Raw genomic sequence first — 18,008 nt, forward strand, 5'->3', positions numbered from 1 at the left:
TTTTTTCAAAAGCGAATATAAATCGTGAATAATTCGGACCGAATCCGAATTAAATCGAATTATTCGGTCCACTTAAACAGTATTTAAAAAAAAAAACCCAAAAAAAAAAAAAACCCAATAAACTTTTTTGACCGCTTTTTTGACCGAATCCTTAAATTAATCAATCGAATTATTCCGAATAATTCTCCGTCAGAATAATTCCCGAATCCGAATTTGCTAACTATGATCCCGCTAGGGGTGTCAATCTGATCTGTTAGTTCCCACTTTAATTAGTATATAAATTCGGATCTGGTTCCTCTCCAACGACTGCACCCTCTAGCTATCGTCCAATGATCCGTCTAAGGGTTAGAAGTGCTTGGTCACGCATCCCAATACCTGGGGATTCATGTCCAAACACTCCCAACCCTTGGATGAATCGTTGAAGGATCGGTGGTGTTGGAGAGGATTTTTTTCTTATAAATTCAAGGGTGATTTTATTGAAAACCTCCCCTCACGTTTGCCTATACTACATCCTCCCCTTAAAAATCTGTTCATTACATTTAAACCCAAACACTTGACACTGTTAGCATCTTTGTCTCATAAGTCTATTTGGTGGATAGAATTTTTTTGAAAACCCGATTATGCCCTTTTTGTCTTCAACATACATATCCCCACAGCCCACTCAGGTCAATCAGGTTTAGTCTGGGATTGGACTGAGCCTGATAACGGCTAGGCCTGTACTGACATAACTCAACCCAACCTAGGGTTGGGCTGGGCATAGGCTGAGTTAATAATCTTTAGGATTGGACTGGGGTTTAAAATAACCTGGCCCAACCCAGCCTATTGACACCCCTATTTCTAGCAAAGCTTAATTATCATCACATTAACTTAATTACATTCCATTTAAAGTAGAATAACACTATAAATCGCCGGTCAAAATTGGTCATGTCAATAAGATATAGAGCCGATACATAAAATTATTTATGGTTTCAATAAATTACCGATATAGTGACGATATGGCGTGATACAAACTGATACACTCAATAAACCAGGATACCAAAATCTAAGTGCATCTATTATACATTAAAAAACAAGCAAAACTTTACAGTTAAGCTTATCAAAGTGGAGATTGAATATTGAAGCCACACGTTGAAATATGTTAATCTTTTTATTAAATTTCTTTTTCATTACTTATGAAGTTTTTCTTTTTATTTTATATTTGTGTGTATTCAGATATTGAAATAGAAGGTAATGAAAAAAGGAAATAAGAGAGAGAGAGAGAGAGAGAGAGAGAGAGACATTGTGCCTGAAATCTGATTATGGAAAGTTGGGTTAGTCGAGAAGATCTCTGTCCTGTTTGTTTCTTAGCCTTGGCGGCGGACGACGACGACGAAGGGTAATATTTTTAGAAGGTGTGTTTGTAAATTTACTACTATACCCTTTCATCGAACCGTTTGAATTTATAAAATATGATCATACTTCAAATCACTTTTACAATTATAACAGTTTATATTCTTTTTTGGTAAAAAAAACCGTTGGTTTACATTCAGACATACCTGTATGTATAGATAGATCGAAAGCCAAATCCTATTTGGAGTTCTAACTTCCAAGAGATACTAAAAGGAAAGGCTCAAAGGTCCTAGTTTCGAGCAGGTTTTGATTGGGTCTAAAACTAATCAGATTTGAGTTTCAAATACGCATCTAGTTGAATTAATTCTGAGAAGAACGTACAGAAACATTAATTAGAGAGGTTTCAAAGGATAGAGATGAAGAACAAATTGTCAAGAATGGCAAGAACACCAGCTGAGATGAAGTGGGAAGAAGACGGGATTTCATTAGATAAGAAAGATTCTTCATTAATGGCGGAGAGGGAATATGGTGCTGTTGGATCGAGGCTTGACTCTCTTCCTATTGATATATTAGTTGATGATATTATCTATCGCTTGAAGCATGATGATCTAACTTCACTTTTTCAAGTTTCAAAAAGGATAAGGGAGGTTGCCTTCATTGCCAGAGAATGCTACTTCAATTACAGGACACCACAGAGACCCACACCGATACCACATAATCCACCCATACTACGCCACAAATCGAAAGTGAGATCTAGGCTAGCTACTACTTTTTAGTGCTTCTTTCTTTCTTTTGTTAAAACCCTATTATGTTGGTATTCTGATTCGACATCTTAATTTGTTCCTCACTTTATTTTTGGATGCTAAGCAACTTCAAGTTTTTTAATCCTTACGTGGTATTCTGATTCAACAGCTTAATTTGTTCCTACTTTATTGTTGGATGCTAAGCAACTTCAAGCTCTTTAATCCTTCTTACATCTAAAGAAGTTTTGAGCTTTAATTAGATGCGTCTTCAGACACTTGTTGATGTAAGTTCAAAGGTGCTTGTCCAGATATTCACCTCTCTTGACATGTTGGTCTGGACTTGGAGATCTCCAAATAGGGGTATAACTTTGACTTGGGGAACCGAAGCCCGAACCTGCCTAAGCCTGTGGCTGAGTCAAGGTTGAGATTTTTCTCATAATTTAATTTAGAGATTAGTGTAGGTTTAAGACTAGGGTTCAAGGAGGAAAATGAGGGGCTCAAAGGATCCAACATTGGCGCCGCCCAATATGCCAAAAGGGTTAACTGCTGGTGCTATCAAATTTCCACAAAACAGAGTAAACAATAAGGTTGCGTTTGGTTGTCATAGTAAAAAAATGTTTCTATCATTTTATATTTTACGAATCTTTCGTTTAGTGTTCACAATTTATTTATTTTTTAATAATTTAGATTGAAAAAAAAAAATGTTCATACATAGTCAACATGTTTCATTTAAGAACGGCAACCATGTTTCAACATTTGAAAAACATTTTCGTTTGAAGAAATTTACCTTTTCAACACAGTTTATTTTACTTTTTTTTTTTTACCTTTTCAATTTAATTTTATGATTTCTTCGATCTTTCCTCTAAGAACGAGTGCTGGAAGATCCACCCCTTTCTTTTGGTTTTCCCTTTGCTTGGAAATGGAGCATAATTGTAAACCAAAAGCGGATGGGTCTTCCCACTCCTCCACTAGAGTACACACTTAGAAGGAACTAGCTATGACACAGTCACTCACCCTTGAACAATTTCTTCAACTGGATTACCTCGGGAATTGATGAGTTTCTTTCTCTTTCTTTATCTTCGAAGTCTTCTAGGTTTCTAAATCTTGGTCACCTATGCTCTACCCTCTAGGGGAGCCCAATCACATCGAGCTATTTCAGGTTTTAAAGGGTTTATTTGGTCTCTCTATTCATCCATCCCGATCGCTTATAACCCATAATCCTAAGACCAAGTGAACTTCTCTGAGTATGGTTTCTAGAGTTTCATTCAGATTTGGATGGTATGTGGAGTCTAATATACAATGTTTCCACTATAGTAGAATTAAAAGCTTCTCAAGACCCAACAACATAATCAAACACCATCAAATGTGGTTGAAATAGGAATTTATAGATGTAGCATGTCCATTTGTAATGAGCTTCAACTCTATATGAGTTTGCCAAATGGCGAAACAAGATACTAATGAGATTACAAATGGGTGCATAGACACAAGACTGTCAATTTAGAATCGGAATCGAAGGAATCGAAGGAACCAAAGTTAGATGTTTAAAAAACCGAATCCAAATAATTTTGGTTCAGTTTTGATGTTGAAACATTAAAAGTTTATTTGGTTTGATCTTAGGATAAAAATGTTGGTTCAAACTGCATCAAATAAAATATAATATAAACCATAAACGAACCAAACCTAAATATACTAAACCTTACAATCATGTGTCCTTGTTGGGTTGTATTAAATTTTACCTACAACAGATTTATTTGTTTACTTGTGTAAAACAGGTTGAAAGGTACCATAGTTGAAACTGTAGGACTCTACCTTCATGAGGTTCAATAGATTATTTTCATTTAAATCGAATTTCAACTGAATTAATGAGCCCGAATAAATTTGATTTTTTAAATGATTTTTTTTTTTAAATCCATCAAAATAACCTAAATCAAACCGATACACCCACCCCTATATTTGGGAGTAGGGGTGTCAATTGGTCGGGCTTCGTCGGGCTTGACCACTTGAAAGCCTTGCCTCGTGAATGCCAATTTAAGTAAACGGGCCTAGCTTTGGGGGGCATGGTATGATTTATAATCGGGTCAGTCACTATATGGCTTTAATCGAACTTCCGTAAACAGGCCTTAACCTAGCTACGCACCTATTTAAGTCTAAACGGGCTTTAAACGTGCCTACCATAAAATTATTTTCTTAAGCGGATTGAAGGCCCAGAAATATGTGACACAACTCTTTAATAAAGAAGATAAGTGATATGAGATTATGGTTGTTCTTTAAAAATAAAAATAAAAATAATAAAAAAATTATGACCATTACAATTTACAAAACAAATGTTGATTAAATCAAATCATATTACAAAGCAAAAGGTAAAAAAGTTTAATTAGTTTCTTTTTAGTAGTGGTAAAATAAAATTTTTATGTAATATTAAAGGGTTGAGCTACAATGAGTCGGTTCAAGTCCGATTTATAAAGATGTTGGTTAGGTCGGACAGCCGACGGGCTAGATACTTGCACTGTGAACGCCTGTCTAATAAATGTGTTAGGCTCAACATGTTTATTAATCGGACCGGTCCAGGTTGGATCATAAACGTATCAGGTTCGATCAGGCCATAAACGTATCAGGCTTGCTTGGGCGCTGGCGCGCTGCAGGTTAAAATTGACACCCCTAATTTGGGAGGATACATTAGATCGAAACTTATAATTTTCTAAACAACCATTAAAATTTAAATAGAATAATGGGATTCTCTTTGGGGCCTTGGGGGTGAAGAAGGCCTGCTGGAATATTTCTCCGAAAAACAAATGGGAAGGGCCAAAACTTGGGAGAGACCATCAAACAATCTCTTTCCGCTCGAGCACTGATTCTCTCCTTCAAACAATCTAATTAAAGATTCCGAAGTATGGACAAAACGATTGGTTGATATCAAATCAGAAGTTATATAGAGCGACATTTCATATTTTCATTCGATTGAAAATCCTGTGGAGTGGCGACCTCTCCCAGTGTTGTTTTGGCTTCGTTCAATCGACAAACCTTCCTATTTGTCACTGTCTCCCCGTTCTTTCAGAACCCTTATTGAATTTCTTCGAGGGAATTGTTTTGAGATCACTGACCGTCGTTTCAAGCGAAAATCCTCATGGATTCTCAGGTTATGGTGGCTCTCGCTCTGTCTCTTGTTGGCGGATTGAGCACGTCGATAGGTATGAGAAGCCAATGGTTGTCGGCGTTCATTTAAGTTAAAAAAAAAAAAAAAAAAAAAAAATTGATGATGAACTCTGTTTGGAGTTACAATTAATTTATATTCTGTTATTGTAAAATGTGTTCTGAAATTTATACGTTATCGATTTTCTGTTTTAGTTGATCTTTGGATGATTAGGAAGTTCATTTCTTTCTTGTTTGTGGTTGTCTTGATGATTTTGAATAATTGGATTATTGGGTATTTGGTTTTTTCATTCTTCTTCCTCGTGTTTTCTCTCTCTCTCTCTCTCTCTCTCTCTCTCTCTCTCTCTCTCCCTCTCTCTCTTTCTCTGTGCAATCAGTAGTGCTGCTTGATTACATTTTTTCATGTTTCAACTGATTCTTTGATGGGTTGGCGGTTGATTTACTTGTTGTTTGTTTCTGATTCTTATGAACTAGTAAGAATTGGCTTCCAGGTGCTCCCTCCCTGAAATAGTATTGTAGTTCAGTTTTTGTGAGAAACAGGGCCATTTATCTTGTACGAGTCATCTTCAGTTTGTTTGCTGTATATGCAGCTTCTGTTTCTAATCTTTTTAGTTCTCTTTCGTTCGTTTGCCGTCACTTAGATATATCTTTTCTATCGGAGTGTAAGATCATTTGTAAAGTTGTTGGGAAGTTTCTCTTGCTCTAACTCCTTTTGGTACTCTCTAGTTTAAACGGTGACACATGTTTTTACTTGTCAAAAGAAACAGGAAAAATTAGTTTTTTTTTGGTTGGCTATATATATATATATATATGTTGGTCATAAAACAATTTATTAGTAGGAAGAAGAAATATCATTTTGTAAGTGATGAATTAATCATACTGGCGAACTCGGACAATATGATCCTTTAACTTGTCTCAACTGGTATCTTTAGATGAACTGAGGGTTTGTGATACCGCTAAGTTTTTTCAGTTTTTTAAACAAGCACGAGTGCTAACCCAGCGATCGTTTCTTTGACACTTGGGATGTTCAATGTGAACAATTCTGGAATTTGTGCTTTCTTAAGTTGAAAATTATCCTAAACTTGTCTGCACCATGTATCAATCATATTTTACTGTATCTTACTGATTCCTATTTGATCCTACTCCACCTCAAGGACTTTGTTAGTCATCTTTCCATCACCCTTCCATACTCTCAAAATATCCCACGCCTCACGAGTTAGTTGCCAAGTGCCCCCTAGGAGGGCAGTCTACCACAAGATCTAGTTGGAGCGCAGAGCCTGGACCCTGAAGTCAAACCCCTTGCATTGGCTGAGTTTGGCAGATGGCCCCAGCAAAGAATCAATTCCATGAGTGCCCTAGCTGATTTACAATCAACATGATTTACAACCAGCCTGCGGTCGAGCTGATTCACAATCAGCCTGTAGTTTTCTTGCTGGGTTCATACTTGCCTATATATACAGGGTGCCCTATCAATCCCAATGTCCCAAATACCCTAAAAGGATAACCTTTATTGTTTCCCTATTATGTTTCTTATTGGAAAGTTGTGCCCAGGGGGTGGTGTCGTGGGATAACTTTTTGTTCATGATTGCATGATGGCTGCTACAGTTGCCTAAAATTAATCACAGATTTCCTTTAGCTACACCATCTGATTGTGAGTGTTGACTTGTGGAACAGGTGCACTCGTTGTAATTCTTAACCCAACCCCCAATCTGAAGATGCTTGGTCTTTTACAGGTGATGCTTTAAGCTTACTCATTCCTCTCTCTAGTAAAACATATGCTATCTGTTTATCTAGAATGCCAGTAACTTATTAATGTGGATGTAGTATTAGATAGGCACTCTTATCTGGTAAAATTGGCTTATTTTCACTAAAATCAAACTCTCTCTTGTTTGGGAGTTTTCTTTGATGAATTGCAACTTAACTGATGGAAATGAGAGCATAAAATCACATCAGACATGAAAAAAAAAAAAAAAATGAAAACCTTGAAAACAAAAGATCGCCTATCAGTGGGATGCATTGCAACATGCATACACTTCCTCCAGTTCCACCTTTTGCAATTGTTTCTGCTCAGGAAATGCTACTTATAGAACTACAACATAATGAGATACTCATGGAAATATGTGGTAAATTAGTTTTTCCCATGGTGTGTGATCCTTCATGGGTCATCTGATTCTGAGGAGCAAAGCTGCAACAGTAAATGAGGTTTCTTCAACTTTAACAGAGATATGTTTCTGGTGTTTTTATAAAATGCATTTGATTACAGTCAAATACTATTTAAAAAAGTATTGTTACAGATCCCCATCACCATTGCTTTGCCCATGATTTTCATCAACATCATCTCAATTATCATCGTTGTCGAACTTTTTGTCGTCACTCATCAGTTTATCGCCATTGTTATCATTGTCATTCATGGCGTCGTCATCATCACCATCACCATCACCGTCATAGCATCAGCATCATCACCATAGCTGCAGCCATTATTCTTTGGATATCAGGGTCCACCATGTTCATGTGGAAGTCTAACATCATACAAATGTACATCTCTAAGTAACTTACCTAAACATCTGAATACTAACAATTTCTGCATGCAGGGTTTTGCTGCTGGTCTTATGCTGAGTATTTCTTTCTTAGACTTGGCACATAATGCTTTGAATTCCATTGGCTTCTTCAAAGGAAATCTTTGGGTAAGATAAACTTTCAGGGTATTAATAATTAAATTGTTCACAGATGGGGCATTACTTATTCATATTTCTTTTTTTTACTTGGGTGTAAGTTCATGTGGTCATGCAGTTCTTTGCAGGTGTAATATTCTTTGCTGTTATTGTAAATTTCATCCCTGAACCAACCCTTGCTCCAATTACAAATGTAAGAAGTAAAAAGGTATGTATCACCATTTATCCCTCGACATTATTATTATTATTATTATTATTTTCTACCTATGTAGGCACATTTGGAACTAGTGTTTGTTAGCTAAATTTCTGATGTTTTTTAATTTTGTATATCTGAGAACATTAGAACAAAGATGATGATGGAGGTAAGGATCTGATGAAAAAGCGTCGTCGCCAAGTTTTATTTAGTGGAATTATCACGGCAATCGGTATGTAGAATGTTATAATCCATTTCTATAAATTGTCTCCCCAGTTAGTTTGGGAAACTATAATGATTGTTGCACCAATGAGTGGGATAGCTAGGTAACCATTACATTGACATGGCTAGGTGTCTAGCACTGCATCTGTTGTGGAAATTGTAGTGGCTTAGGTAGAAGATAAAAATGTCAGTTAGGTGTCCCATACATCAAATTTTTGGAGAAAATGAAATCTCCCTTCATGTAGATGCATATCATTGGGTACTTAGTTGGTAGAGCTTTGTTCTACAGTTTGGCTGCCAGCTAACTGATTGATTTTGATTACAGCAATACTCCCATGCTGATTTGACCGAGAATTCCCCAGTTATCTTTAATGACCAGACTAGTTTATCCTTAATGTTAGAGTGAATCGAAAGGGACTTAGGAGCATTCTCAGTAAGATAGGTGATTACCTCAGTTGTTTGTTGTTTGAGCACTACACATATTTAATGATGTTTAAATCACTGGAGAGGATGACTTGAGAAAATGCTACTTGCTTTTGGATCATTCAAATTAATGGTGTTGAATATAGTTAAAAGTATAGAAATTTACTGTGGATAATGGGTTTACACCTGTATAGAGAGTTACTGTGGATAATTGGTTTACACCTCTCTGGATACCTTTGAATTTTTTCCTGAAGGTAATTGCATACCTGATATTATATTTAGATAACCTGTTATATCAATTTTTGAAGCAATTCCATTCTCCTTTTTACTGAACCTCTGCATTTAGTAACTGTTTTTTTGGTACTTATTGCATCTTTACTCTGAAGGTTGTTTATCGGAGAATTTCCTCTTGCCATTTGTTGTTGAAGTTTTTTAGTGGCAATAATCATATTATGGTGACATCGGAAATTTCCAGGATAGTGAATTTTAACTCAATATTTTGTCAAAATCAGGGGTTTGGAAACATTAGAGGAACTTGGGAATATTTGATATCTCCAGAAAGAGACATCAATGCATACTTTCAATTTGCTTACCCCTATAAACTCCCTATTAACTAAAATATATGGTGATGAAATCAAGTTAAAAGTTGACTCTTGCCATTTCTCCATTGTGGGGGGCTTTTGGCCTGACATTCAGGTTCTAGTTGTTCTCATTTCGTCTAATAGAAGTTAAAATCAGACAATAGTCCTTCCTATCTGGTAGTGAAAAAATCCTGCTTAAAATCTTATGCTGCAATTTAAGCAAACATGTAATAATAACCATAAAAACTGACAACCGAGATGTATGATTGCATTTTACACCAATAAGCAGACCTTTTCATGTGAATAAAGATGTTGTAGATCAGCCTTTATGCTATTGAACACATGTAGTTGGAGTAAATAAGTGAAAAACAAGGATGAAACTAGATGCGTAAATGGTGACATTGTTATTTCTGTCTATTATCATGTCTTGCATTTAATAAAAAATCTTTAATTATTTAAAAAATTGAAAACCTGTGTAATTGTTTGGATGTGAATGCATATAATATTCCAATGAGCTATTTATATCCTAATTAAATCTTTAATATTTTTTTTTTTATGGTGGGGGGGGGGGGTTGGTGGTGGTGGTGGGTTGGGAAAGTCTTATTGTCTTTTGCTTTTGGATTAAGAGTTGCTGTAATGAGAAGGCGGGTGCGGTAAATCCACAGTTCTTCTATGGTAGAGATGGGACTTAGGAGCCAGCTTTGAGAGAAGTTCCATTGGTAAAGCTTTCTCTTTGAACAAAAAGTGGGTTTCTTCTGAGGGATTTTTAGGTTCTTCCTGAACTTTCATTTCCTACACAACAGCCTTTTGAATGGGTGCCAATATCCCTATTTGAGTAGTCACGTTGAATTCCGGAAATCCAAATCTAAAGATTTGATTGCTTTTCAGCAGTTGAATCAGAATGGCTGAATTGGGACTGCAAGATTTGGGTATATTCAAAGGCTGATTCTCTCTCTCTCTCACTCACTAACACAGACATACACTCTATATCTTGATTAATCTTCTTACTTCTTCAAGGTTGAAATATTTTGTGACTTTTTGTGCATTAATGTGGAACAAGTTGAAGATTTCTTGGTGTTCCAAATGGAATTGGGGAAAAACCAAAAATAAAAAAGCCCCCCCACCCTCTTTCCCTCTCCCATCGGTATGAAAAAATGAGGTTCAGACTAAACTGGTTGGGTTATGCGGTTCTTCATAGAACCAAGTAACCAACAGTCATGCACTTATGAATCATTAAGAGTCGCAAGGGAAATATCTAGAAGAGAAACTAGAAGTAGGGAAAAGGCTTTTTAAATATTTATGCATCTGGTTTTTAAGTGTAATAAATCTGAAATGGTGCCTGGTTCAACTGTTTGGTCTGGTCTGGTCTGGTCTGGTCTTAAGACCATGGAAGGCATCGTTGATTTGTTTTAGCTTCACTATGTAGCTGCCTCTTATGTTTTCTAGCACTTTTTCTCAGAAATCAATGTCTCCTGTCTGCTATTTTAGTTAAATCTCTTTTCTTGTCTATCCCTTGCACTCCCCACACCTCCCTCGCCTAAAAAAAAACCATTTGTTTGAAGATTTTTTTGGTGTATTGAAGCATAATATTTTCTGTGATAACCTGTTAAATATCCAAAGGATTATAAGTCTTTAATGAATTAGCTGTGGATGAAAAACCTTTGTTTGTTTACTAGTGTCTTTATCTTCATCTCATTTTAGATATCTGTATGTGGTAAATTTATTTATCTAACTCATAAATTTTACCAATTTCTTAATCTTCATTTAAATATCTACTTCTAGTAAATTCACTTGTTTAACTCGTAAATCTTTGGAAAGGACATATGTTCATTAATCCCCCCCCAAAAAAAAAAAAAAAAGATCTTAGCTGATCTGTGAATATGCTTTTCTGGTGTTTCGATATATTACTAAGTTTTGGTCATGTTAAGTTATATTCTTTGGTTGTTTGAGATTGTTTGATTATGTTTAACAAAGAATGTAAGTTGAAGGTTCTGAAAGGACAAGGAGGGCTGGAAAGGATGGAGTTGAGTTAATCAGAGAAGACCTGATAATTTATGATTTGGCAGAAGTTATGGCGCCAAATTAAGTGGAATCTTTGGGAAGGATTCATTCAACCGAACCATATGGTTAGGATGTGGCTTACTTGAGTATATCTGAGTTGCATTGAATTGAATTTTGGATCAGAATTTGTGAACAGTCTCATGCTTATGCTGAGTCTGTGTTACCTGGGATCTTCCTGTTGATAGTGCATCGACACCATAATTTTTGGGTGACATTTATTCTTAAATTGACCTGAATTCAGTAAATTCACCTATTTCCTATAAGTAAACTGTTAAATAGGTCAGTAGAAACACTTCAGTAATTATGCTGGGAGAGGAGGATTCCCTTGCTACAATTATAGAAGATCATGTCTTCCTAATTTCCTTCTTTTTTTTTTACCATACACATATGACTTACTCAATTTATGGTGCAATTTTTTTTTTCCTCATCTCATTGTGTTTACAAAGAAGTCTAGCTTGAATGGCAAGTCCAATTGTACATAGATATGTGTTTCCAATTGGTAGATAATTTTCTGTAACAGATTGATGGGCACATCAGACTGGTGGGTTGAGAACTCAAACGACTCTTCTCCTAAAAGTTGTTTTTTCCCCCCTTCCTTTCTGGTTTTTCTAATGTTGTACTTCTTACAAGTTGCAGGAATAAGCTTGCACAATTTTCCAGAGGGAATGGCAGTGTTCCTTGGATCAATGAAGGTGCTTCCTTAGTTCTGTCTTCAAACTACATCCCCAAGTGATATGCAGTGGTTTAGCATGGTTCCTCCCTGTTTACTCAATACAATACTTGATGCAGATGCACGATGGACTTAGAAAAAAAAATATCTTTCGATTTGATTTTCTTTTGTTTTAGAAATAATTTATTTTAAATTAGCTAGCTTCTAATTTTAGAATAGTTTCCTTTCAAGTAGTTTCCATTAATTGTTTGATTTTTTTTTTTCCTTTATATTGGACATGTAAACAATGGAGAAGTTCAGTTTTAGATTTTGAAGCATAGAAATTTTGATTAAGAGTTTTGGTATGAGAACCATGGCTGCCGATTCCCCTTTCTTCTTTCTCTGAATTTTTTCCCATTTCTTCTCTTCCATTCTTTTACTTCCCCTTTATTTCTTCTCCTTCTTTTTTTTAAATTCTGGTTTTTCTTCCCTACCCTGTTTCTGGCGATCGTTGCTGTCTCCTTGAAGCTGATCGATCTCCCTCATGCATTGGTTTTTTGGACTGAGATTTTGAGTGAAGGTAACTCTTTCCTAGGCGATACAAATCCTAGGTCATCTCTTTCGAGGCTTGGTTCTGTTGTGAAGAAACCCAACCCAGAATCAGATCTGAATTTACCATCGCCAGATCCAGTAGCAGGTGCTTCCCACGTCACTCCAGCCTGCTGATCTGAGCAGCCCCCTGGTGAGTTTGGTACGCCTTCTCCTTAGGAGTCTACACTTGAAGTCCCAAGATCAACCGACCAGATTTGAAGGAGTTCTCTACGTTGAAGGCTTTCTGGCTACCGCTTCTAAACTCCATCGTGAGGAAGAAGAAAGGTCTTTATTTTCAAAATATAACTTCTGCTTATTACAGATAAGTCCTTTCAAGTTTTAAGTTCGTTATTAAAGACATCCTCTCTTTCCTAGTTTGCAAAGTAACCCTTCATTCTTGGTTTTATTTCAATTTAACCCCACTACTATTTTAATTCCAGAATTGCTCCTTTCTCTTTGAAGTTAATTCCTTTTAAGTCCTTAGTCACTTATTTCAATCTATAAAGCTCCTAAATCTTATCAGAAATTACATTATTGCCCCTGGTTTGCCTAGAGTGAACTATTTGGTTCTTTAGTGGGCTCTAAGCGATCCGACTCTCTCGGATCTGCATCAATACTTCTCTTTTATCTATGTGATTTTATTGACAACTGAATGGCTTTTGTACATCCTTCACAGTTAATAGAATGGTCACCTGTTCAATATTGCATTGATATAACTGTGCATTTATTTTGTTTCTTGATCTGCTACTTCATCTCTACTGTTGCCCTATTTGTGCATTATACCATGTTGTTTATTTTACTCCGTCTCCTTTTTCCATGTGCACTTTTGTTGATTAGTGAACTGATCAGAGTTGAGCTAGGTTGTAGTAGCAAAGAACAGCCAGTTGTGATTTATTGTTACCATCACTGGAAGATCCGGTTCTCTAATTTAAGGTTTTTGAACAGGATATCCATCTTCCCCAACTACCAGTTTGGTGGTATCACATGGGAACTTATGCCTGGTTTATGTTATGCCATATATGTCTTCTAGGAATTTGCATGTCTTAATTTTCTCCTATATTTCATTGGAAATTTTTTTTTTTGTTCCTTTTTCCAATTTCATATTGTGGGTTATAATATATTATTGTGACCGGTGGTCCCACACCGTGGATTGCAATCATTGATCACCCTAGCAGTGAATTTGAATTTAAAAGACTCTTTTTTTTTTTTTGGGGGGGGGGGGGGCAGGGTGGAATGTGCTTTGGAGAACTGTATGTTCAAATTTATATTATTCCACTATACATCACTTTAACATCTAGTTGTATTCCATAATGACTATATATTCTGCATTTTAGGTTTGATAAACTATGATTCACATATGCTAATGGTGATTCAGTTTTTGTGTTTGTTGAATGCTTGTTTAGGGACTTCGTGTTGGTCTTAACTTAGCCTTCGCTATTGCTTTGCACAACATTCCAGAGGTACATGCAGATGTTGACCTTTCTCTAAACCATAGGATGGTAGCAAGCTATTCCTGAATAGCATTCTGGATTGTTTGTGTTTCCAATTGATCTGCTTTTTTGATTTTCTTTACAATAACTGCAGTCAGCAATACAGTATGGTAGAAATTTTTAGTTGCTAGTATAGTTCACAACATTCTTCACAGAAAATACAGTAAGAAAGGGAATACACACTTTGGGATTATTGTAATTTCCATTGTGTTAAGCCCTTTCAGATTTTTATTACAGGCTACTGTAATAAGTGGCAAACGTAAAACATTTTCACTGGACATAACTAAAGAATATATGTTTTTTTAAGAATGCTAGAGGCAGGCGGGTGCCATAGTTTTTACCTGATGTCTATAGTTATGCTCTGAACAATTCTTTCTTAAGGGATCCTCCAATAGTTCAAGCCTGCCACATTACTTGATTAGAAGATCATCTTACTAGTACTTGCAACATTTTAGGGCTCTTTAAAGTCTATTTTAGCCTCATTAATGGATGCTCTTTTGGACCATTTAGATCTCATATTCCTTTGGGTTATAAGGCCCTATGATACTACACCATCTTCCAGGATAAAATGGATGCTCAGTTCGTTAACAAAACAGAATCAATCCAAAGTAGTAACTCAAGACAATCTAACCTAAATCATCTTGAAAACTAAAAACAGAAATTAGAAATTAACACCGAATCCCGTATAGGACTCAAATGCCTCATACTAGGGTCTTATAAAATTGGCCCTTTACAATAGAAAACCCAAAAATACTTAGCCCATGACCCATATAACCCAATCAGAACTTAAAATTGAATTTAATCAAAACTGAACCGACTCTGAATTGCAGGTTCTTCTTCCTCTTCTTTCTTCTGCTGGAATTCTGCATCAATAATACACAGACCAGTAAAACTGTGATGTGCAATGTTTGAAAGGCAATATCTCCAGGTTGGGGCCCCATACCTGTAGAATGGTCATACAGCTTTCTGCATTTCTTGCAATGAGAGTGTAGGAGATTATCTAGAATCTAATTAAGCACTAGGAAGTGATTACAGCCACATGTTTGTCATACATTATCCCTAGGGTCAGGAGGAATTTAAATAGTTTCAGAAAGCTGAAAAAAATTCACATTTAGATCAGATTATAAATAATCAGTGCATGCTTATTTTTATTTTTTGCTTTTCAGGGTGTTGCTGTAGCATTACCTATCTATTTTGCAACACAGAGGTAATGCTTTCTTAAATTTAATGAAATGCTATTGTTGGCTCAGACATTTCCAATGGCATTGGTGGCGTTGTGAATGAGAGTAAGACTAAATGGTCAATTTCTTTCTCTTGTGAACAGTCAGTTAGGCCTTGGAGCATTTTTTGTAAAGTTTCCAGCATTTTTAAGTAGTTTGAGATTAAGATACTTCAATTTTTCAATTGGGGGAAAATTCATGGGTGATTTGAGATTTGATCCTACCTTTTTTGTTTTTTTTTTTTCCCATCATTGTTTTTCTCTTCTTTTTATTTTTAAATCTCAGAAAAGGAATGAACTGTTTGTTTGAGATTGGAGAATTGAATTCATCCCATAATTAAAGACAAGCATCAAAATAAAAATTTCATGAAAGTCTTTCTGGTTGTTACAAGAATATGAAATGCAGTTCATTTCAAAAATTTTATTTTTTATGCGACAGTGATGGCTTAATACTTTTATTGAAAATAATTATGGGATGACTTGAAGATTTGGCAATGTGCGAATTTCAATATGTTATATTGTATCAGATTTAAATGGTTACTCTGTCTTCATGCCACAGCAAATGGCAGGCCTTCAAACTGGCAACGCTTTCTGGCTTTGCTGAGCCCTTGGGGGTGCTTATCGTAGGTATGCATTATTGCATCTTATTGTTACTTCTTCCAGAGTTTCCGACTCAAATCCTGCTGCTCGTAAGAAGGATTTACTTTGTACACCTTTTCTAATAAAGATATTTGAAGAATTTCTAATTTGCTTGATTTGTCATGATTTTTGTGCCCTAGCCTTATTGTGTTTCTAGCCCCACCAGGTAGCTCCCAAGGAAGGTTGTATGCTTCCTATCTAGACTTTTCCTTCGGAAGCCTATGCCACATGCACACATGCCCATACAGAGAAAGATGTCCAATGGATGTTTTAAATCAAATAGTTAGCCACCTATCTGGCGGTATCTACTGATTTTTTACACAAGGGATCTCCATGCATATGCCAAAAACTAAGTTTCAACTTCTACTGTCACAAATTGTCATGGATATCTTAGTAGTTTTGACAACCCAGTGTTATCTAGAAAAGCGAAGGAAAATAATTACCAGCTTCTGATAATCATGGTAATGAACAACTTAGACCGACATATTTAACTGATTTGCGTGCATGTAGCAAAAACTGATATACTATTTTCACTGTTACAAACTGTCATGGCTGTCCAGTATTATTTGAAAATCAGAAATCATCTACTGGTCTGGGGTTTTGTCTTTTATTAAGCCAGAGCAATCATTCATTAAGCTATTTGGTTTCTTTTTTGGTTCCATGCAGCTTATTTATTCCCAAGCAGCCTAAACCCTGAAATTCTCGAGGGCCTACTCGGATCAGGTTTGATGTACAACCTGTGGCCCATTCCTTTCAATTCATTAAATGAGAACTAATATAAATTACCGAGTCTCATTTTCCTTTACAAATTTATTTGTTTCCCATGCAGTTGGAGGGGTAATGGCTTTTCTCACTTTGCATGAAATGCTGCCATTGGCATTTGATTACGCAGGACAGAAGCAAGCAGTCAAGGCTGTGTTCCTTGGAATGGCTTTCATGTCTGCAAGGTAATCCAGTTCATTTTGCAATGGTCCATAATCCACAGCATACTCTCTCATATGCTAAGGTTTTCCTTGTTGTATGAACTTATTATTTGCATGTCTGTCATGAGTCACGACATCTGCTGCTATTGGAATTATGTACTTCCTAACTGCTAATGTCGCATTAACACAATCAGACCCAAGGGATTGGAGCCCTCCTACAGTTTTAACTATAGATTCATCAGGCTGATTGGTGATGGGTCCTACCCAAGGGTACAATCTTATTGTCATATACACATCGGGAATATTGGAGGGACTTGCCTGTAAAAAAAAAAAACAGTTAGATCATCCTAGATTAAAAGAGCAAATTAGTGCACAGGGCTCCCGCTACTGCAGGGTCTGGGAGGGGTATATGTACACAACCTCACCCCCTGCTTCACAGGAGAGGCTGTTTCCAGGTTTCGAACCTGTGACCAACATTTTGCAGTAGTACAATTTAACCATGGCACAGCTCGCCCCAATTAGATCATCCTAGATAGATTTTTATATTATGCCTATTTAGTTGGCTTTATATCAGTTAACGTTTCCTGGTTGTTCCTACCTGTACTCTCATTTATGTTTCTTAGTTCTTATACATTTTTCTCCTTTTTATGCAGCCTGTATTTTCTTGAACTCAGCTTACCCAAGGACATGAGCTTGTAATGGAATTGTTGATCAGCTCTTCATAGTTTTTTCATGTTTCAAAACAATCTTCCCATGCTCTTGATGTGTTCAGAGCTTCTTCCTCTCCTCCCCTCCCCTCTTGTAATCACCCAGAACTTCTATAATGTGCAATGCTGTCTTCATATGAAAAAACAACTGTTATCATCTATATGGAAATTTAGTTCACCAACTCCTGCCATCCCTATCCACCAACCCAATCCATCCAAGAGAAGAAAAGGGGAATTTTTTTACATTATGTACAACTTGTACGTAATCAATCCAGTGCCGATACCTTATAATTCTTCTTAATAAGTTATAATGATTAAAATTTCCCACATGAAGAAGCATTTATGTTTTAATAACTAATCTTGAAGTTCAAAGCCATGAATCAAGGGCTCTTTAAAATTAGCTTTGAGAAACTGTG

At 36.2% G+C, this 18,008-nt stretch overlaps 1 protein-coding gene across 1 annotated transcript; it reads left to right on the top strand.

Moving 5' to 3' along the window:
* The first annotated feature begins 4,802 nt into the window (after positions 1–4,802).
* LOC122089240 (zinc transporter ZTP29) lies at positions 4,803–17,774 on the top strand. The gene is made up of 12 exons (XM_042658816.1): positions 4,803–5,260; positions 6,897–6,955; positions 7,814–7,906; positions 8,013–8,102; positions 8,238–8,319; positions 12,011–12,066; positions 14,018–14,074; positions 15,271–15,311; positions 15,883–15,950; positions 16,629–16,685; positions 16,792–16,909; positions 17,539–17,774. Exons 1-12 carry the CDS (start codon positions 5,197–5,199, stop codon positions 17,582–17,584), a joined length of 831 nt encoding a protein of 276 aa, XP_042514750.1. The 5' UTR covers positions 4,803–5,196; the 3' UTR covers positions 17,585–17,774.
* The last annotated feature ends 234 nt before the right edge of the window (positions 17,775–18,008 follow it).

Source organism: Macadamia integrifolia, chromosome 9 (genome assembly GCF_013358625.1).
Source record: "Macadamia integrifolia cultivar HAES 741 chromosome 9, SCU_Mint_v3, whole genome shotgun sequence".
In the NCBI taxonomy this organism is placed as follows: domain Eukaryota; kingdom Viridiplantae; phylum Streptophyta; class Magnoliopsida; order Proteales; family Proteaceae; genus Macadamia; species Macadamia integrifolia.

Excerpts from the sequence above, each read along its gene's own strand:
- LOC122089240 (XM_042658816.1), top strand. The coding sequence starts at position 5,197 with ATGGATTCTCAGGTTATGGTGGCTCTCGCTCTGTCTCTTGTTGGCGGA. Across the intron at positions 5,261-6,896 it reads CGGATTGAGCACGTCGATAG|GTGCACTCGTTGTAATTCTT; the intron begins GTATGAGAAGCC and ends CTTGTGGAACAG. Across the intron at positions 16,686-16,791 it reads CGAGGGCCTACTCGGATCAG|TTGGAGGGGTAATGGCTTTT; the intron begins GTTTGATGTACA and ends TTTCCCATGCAG.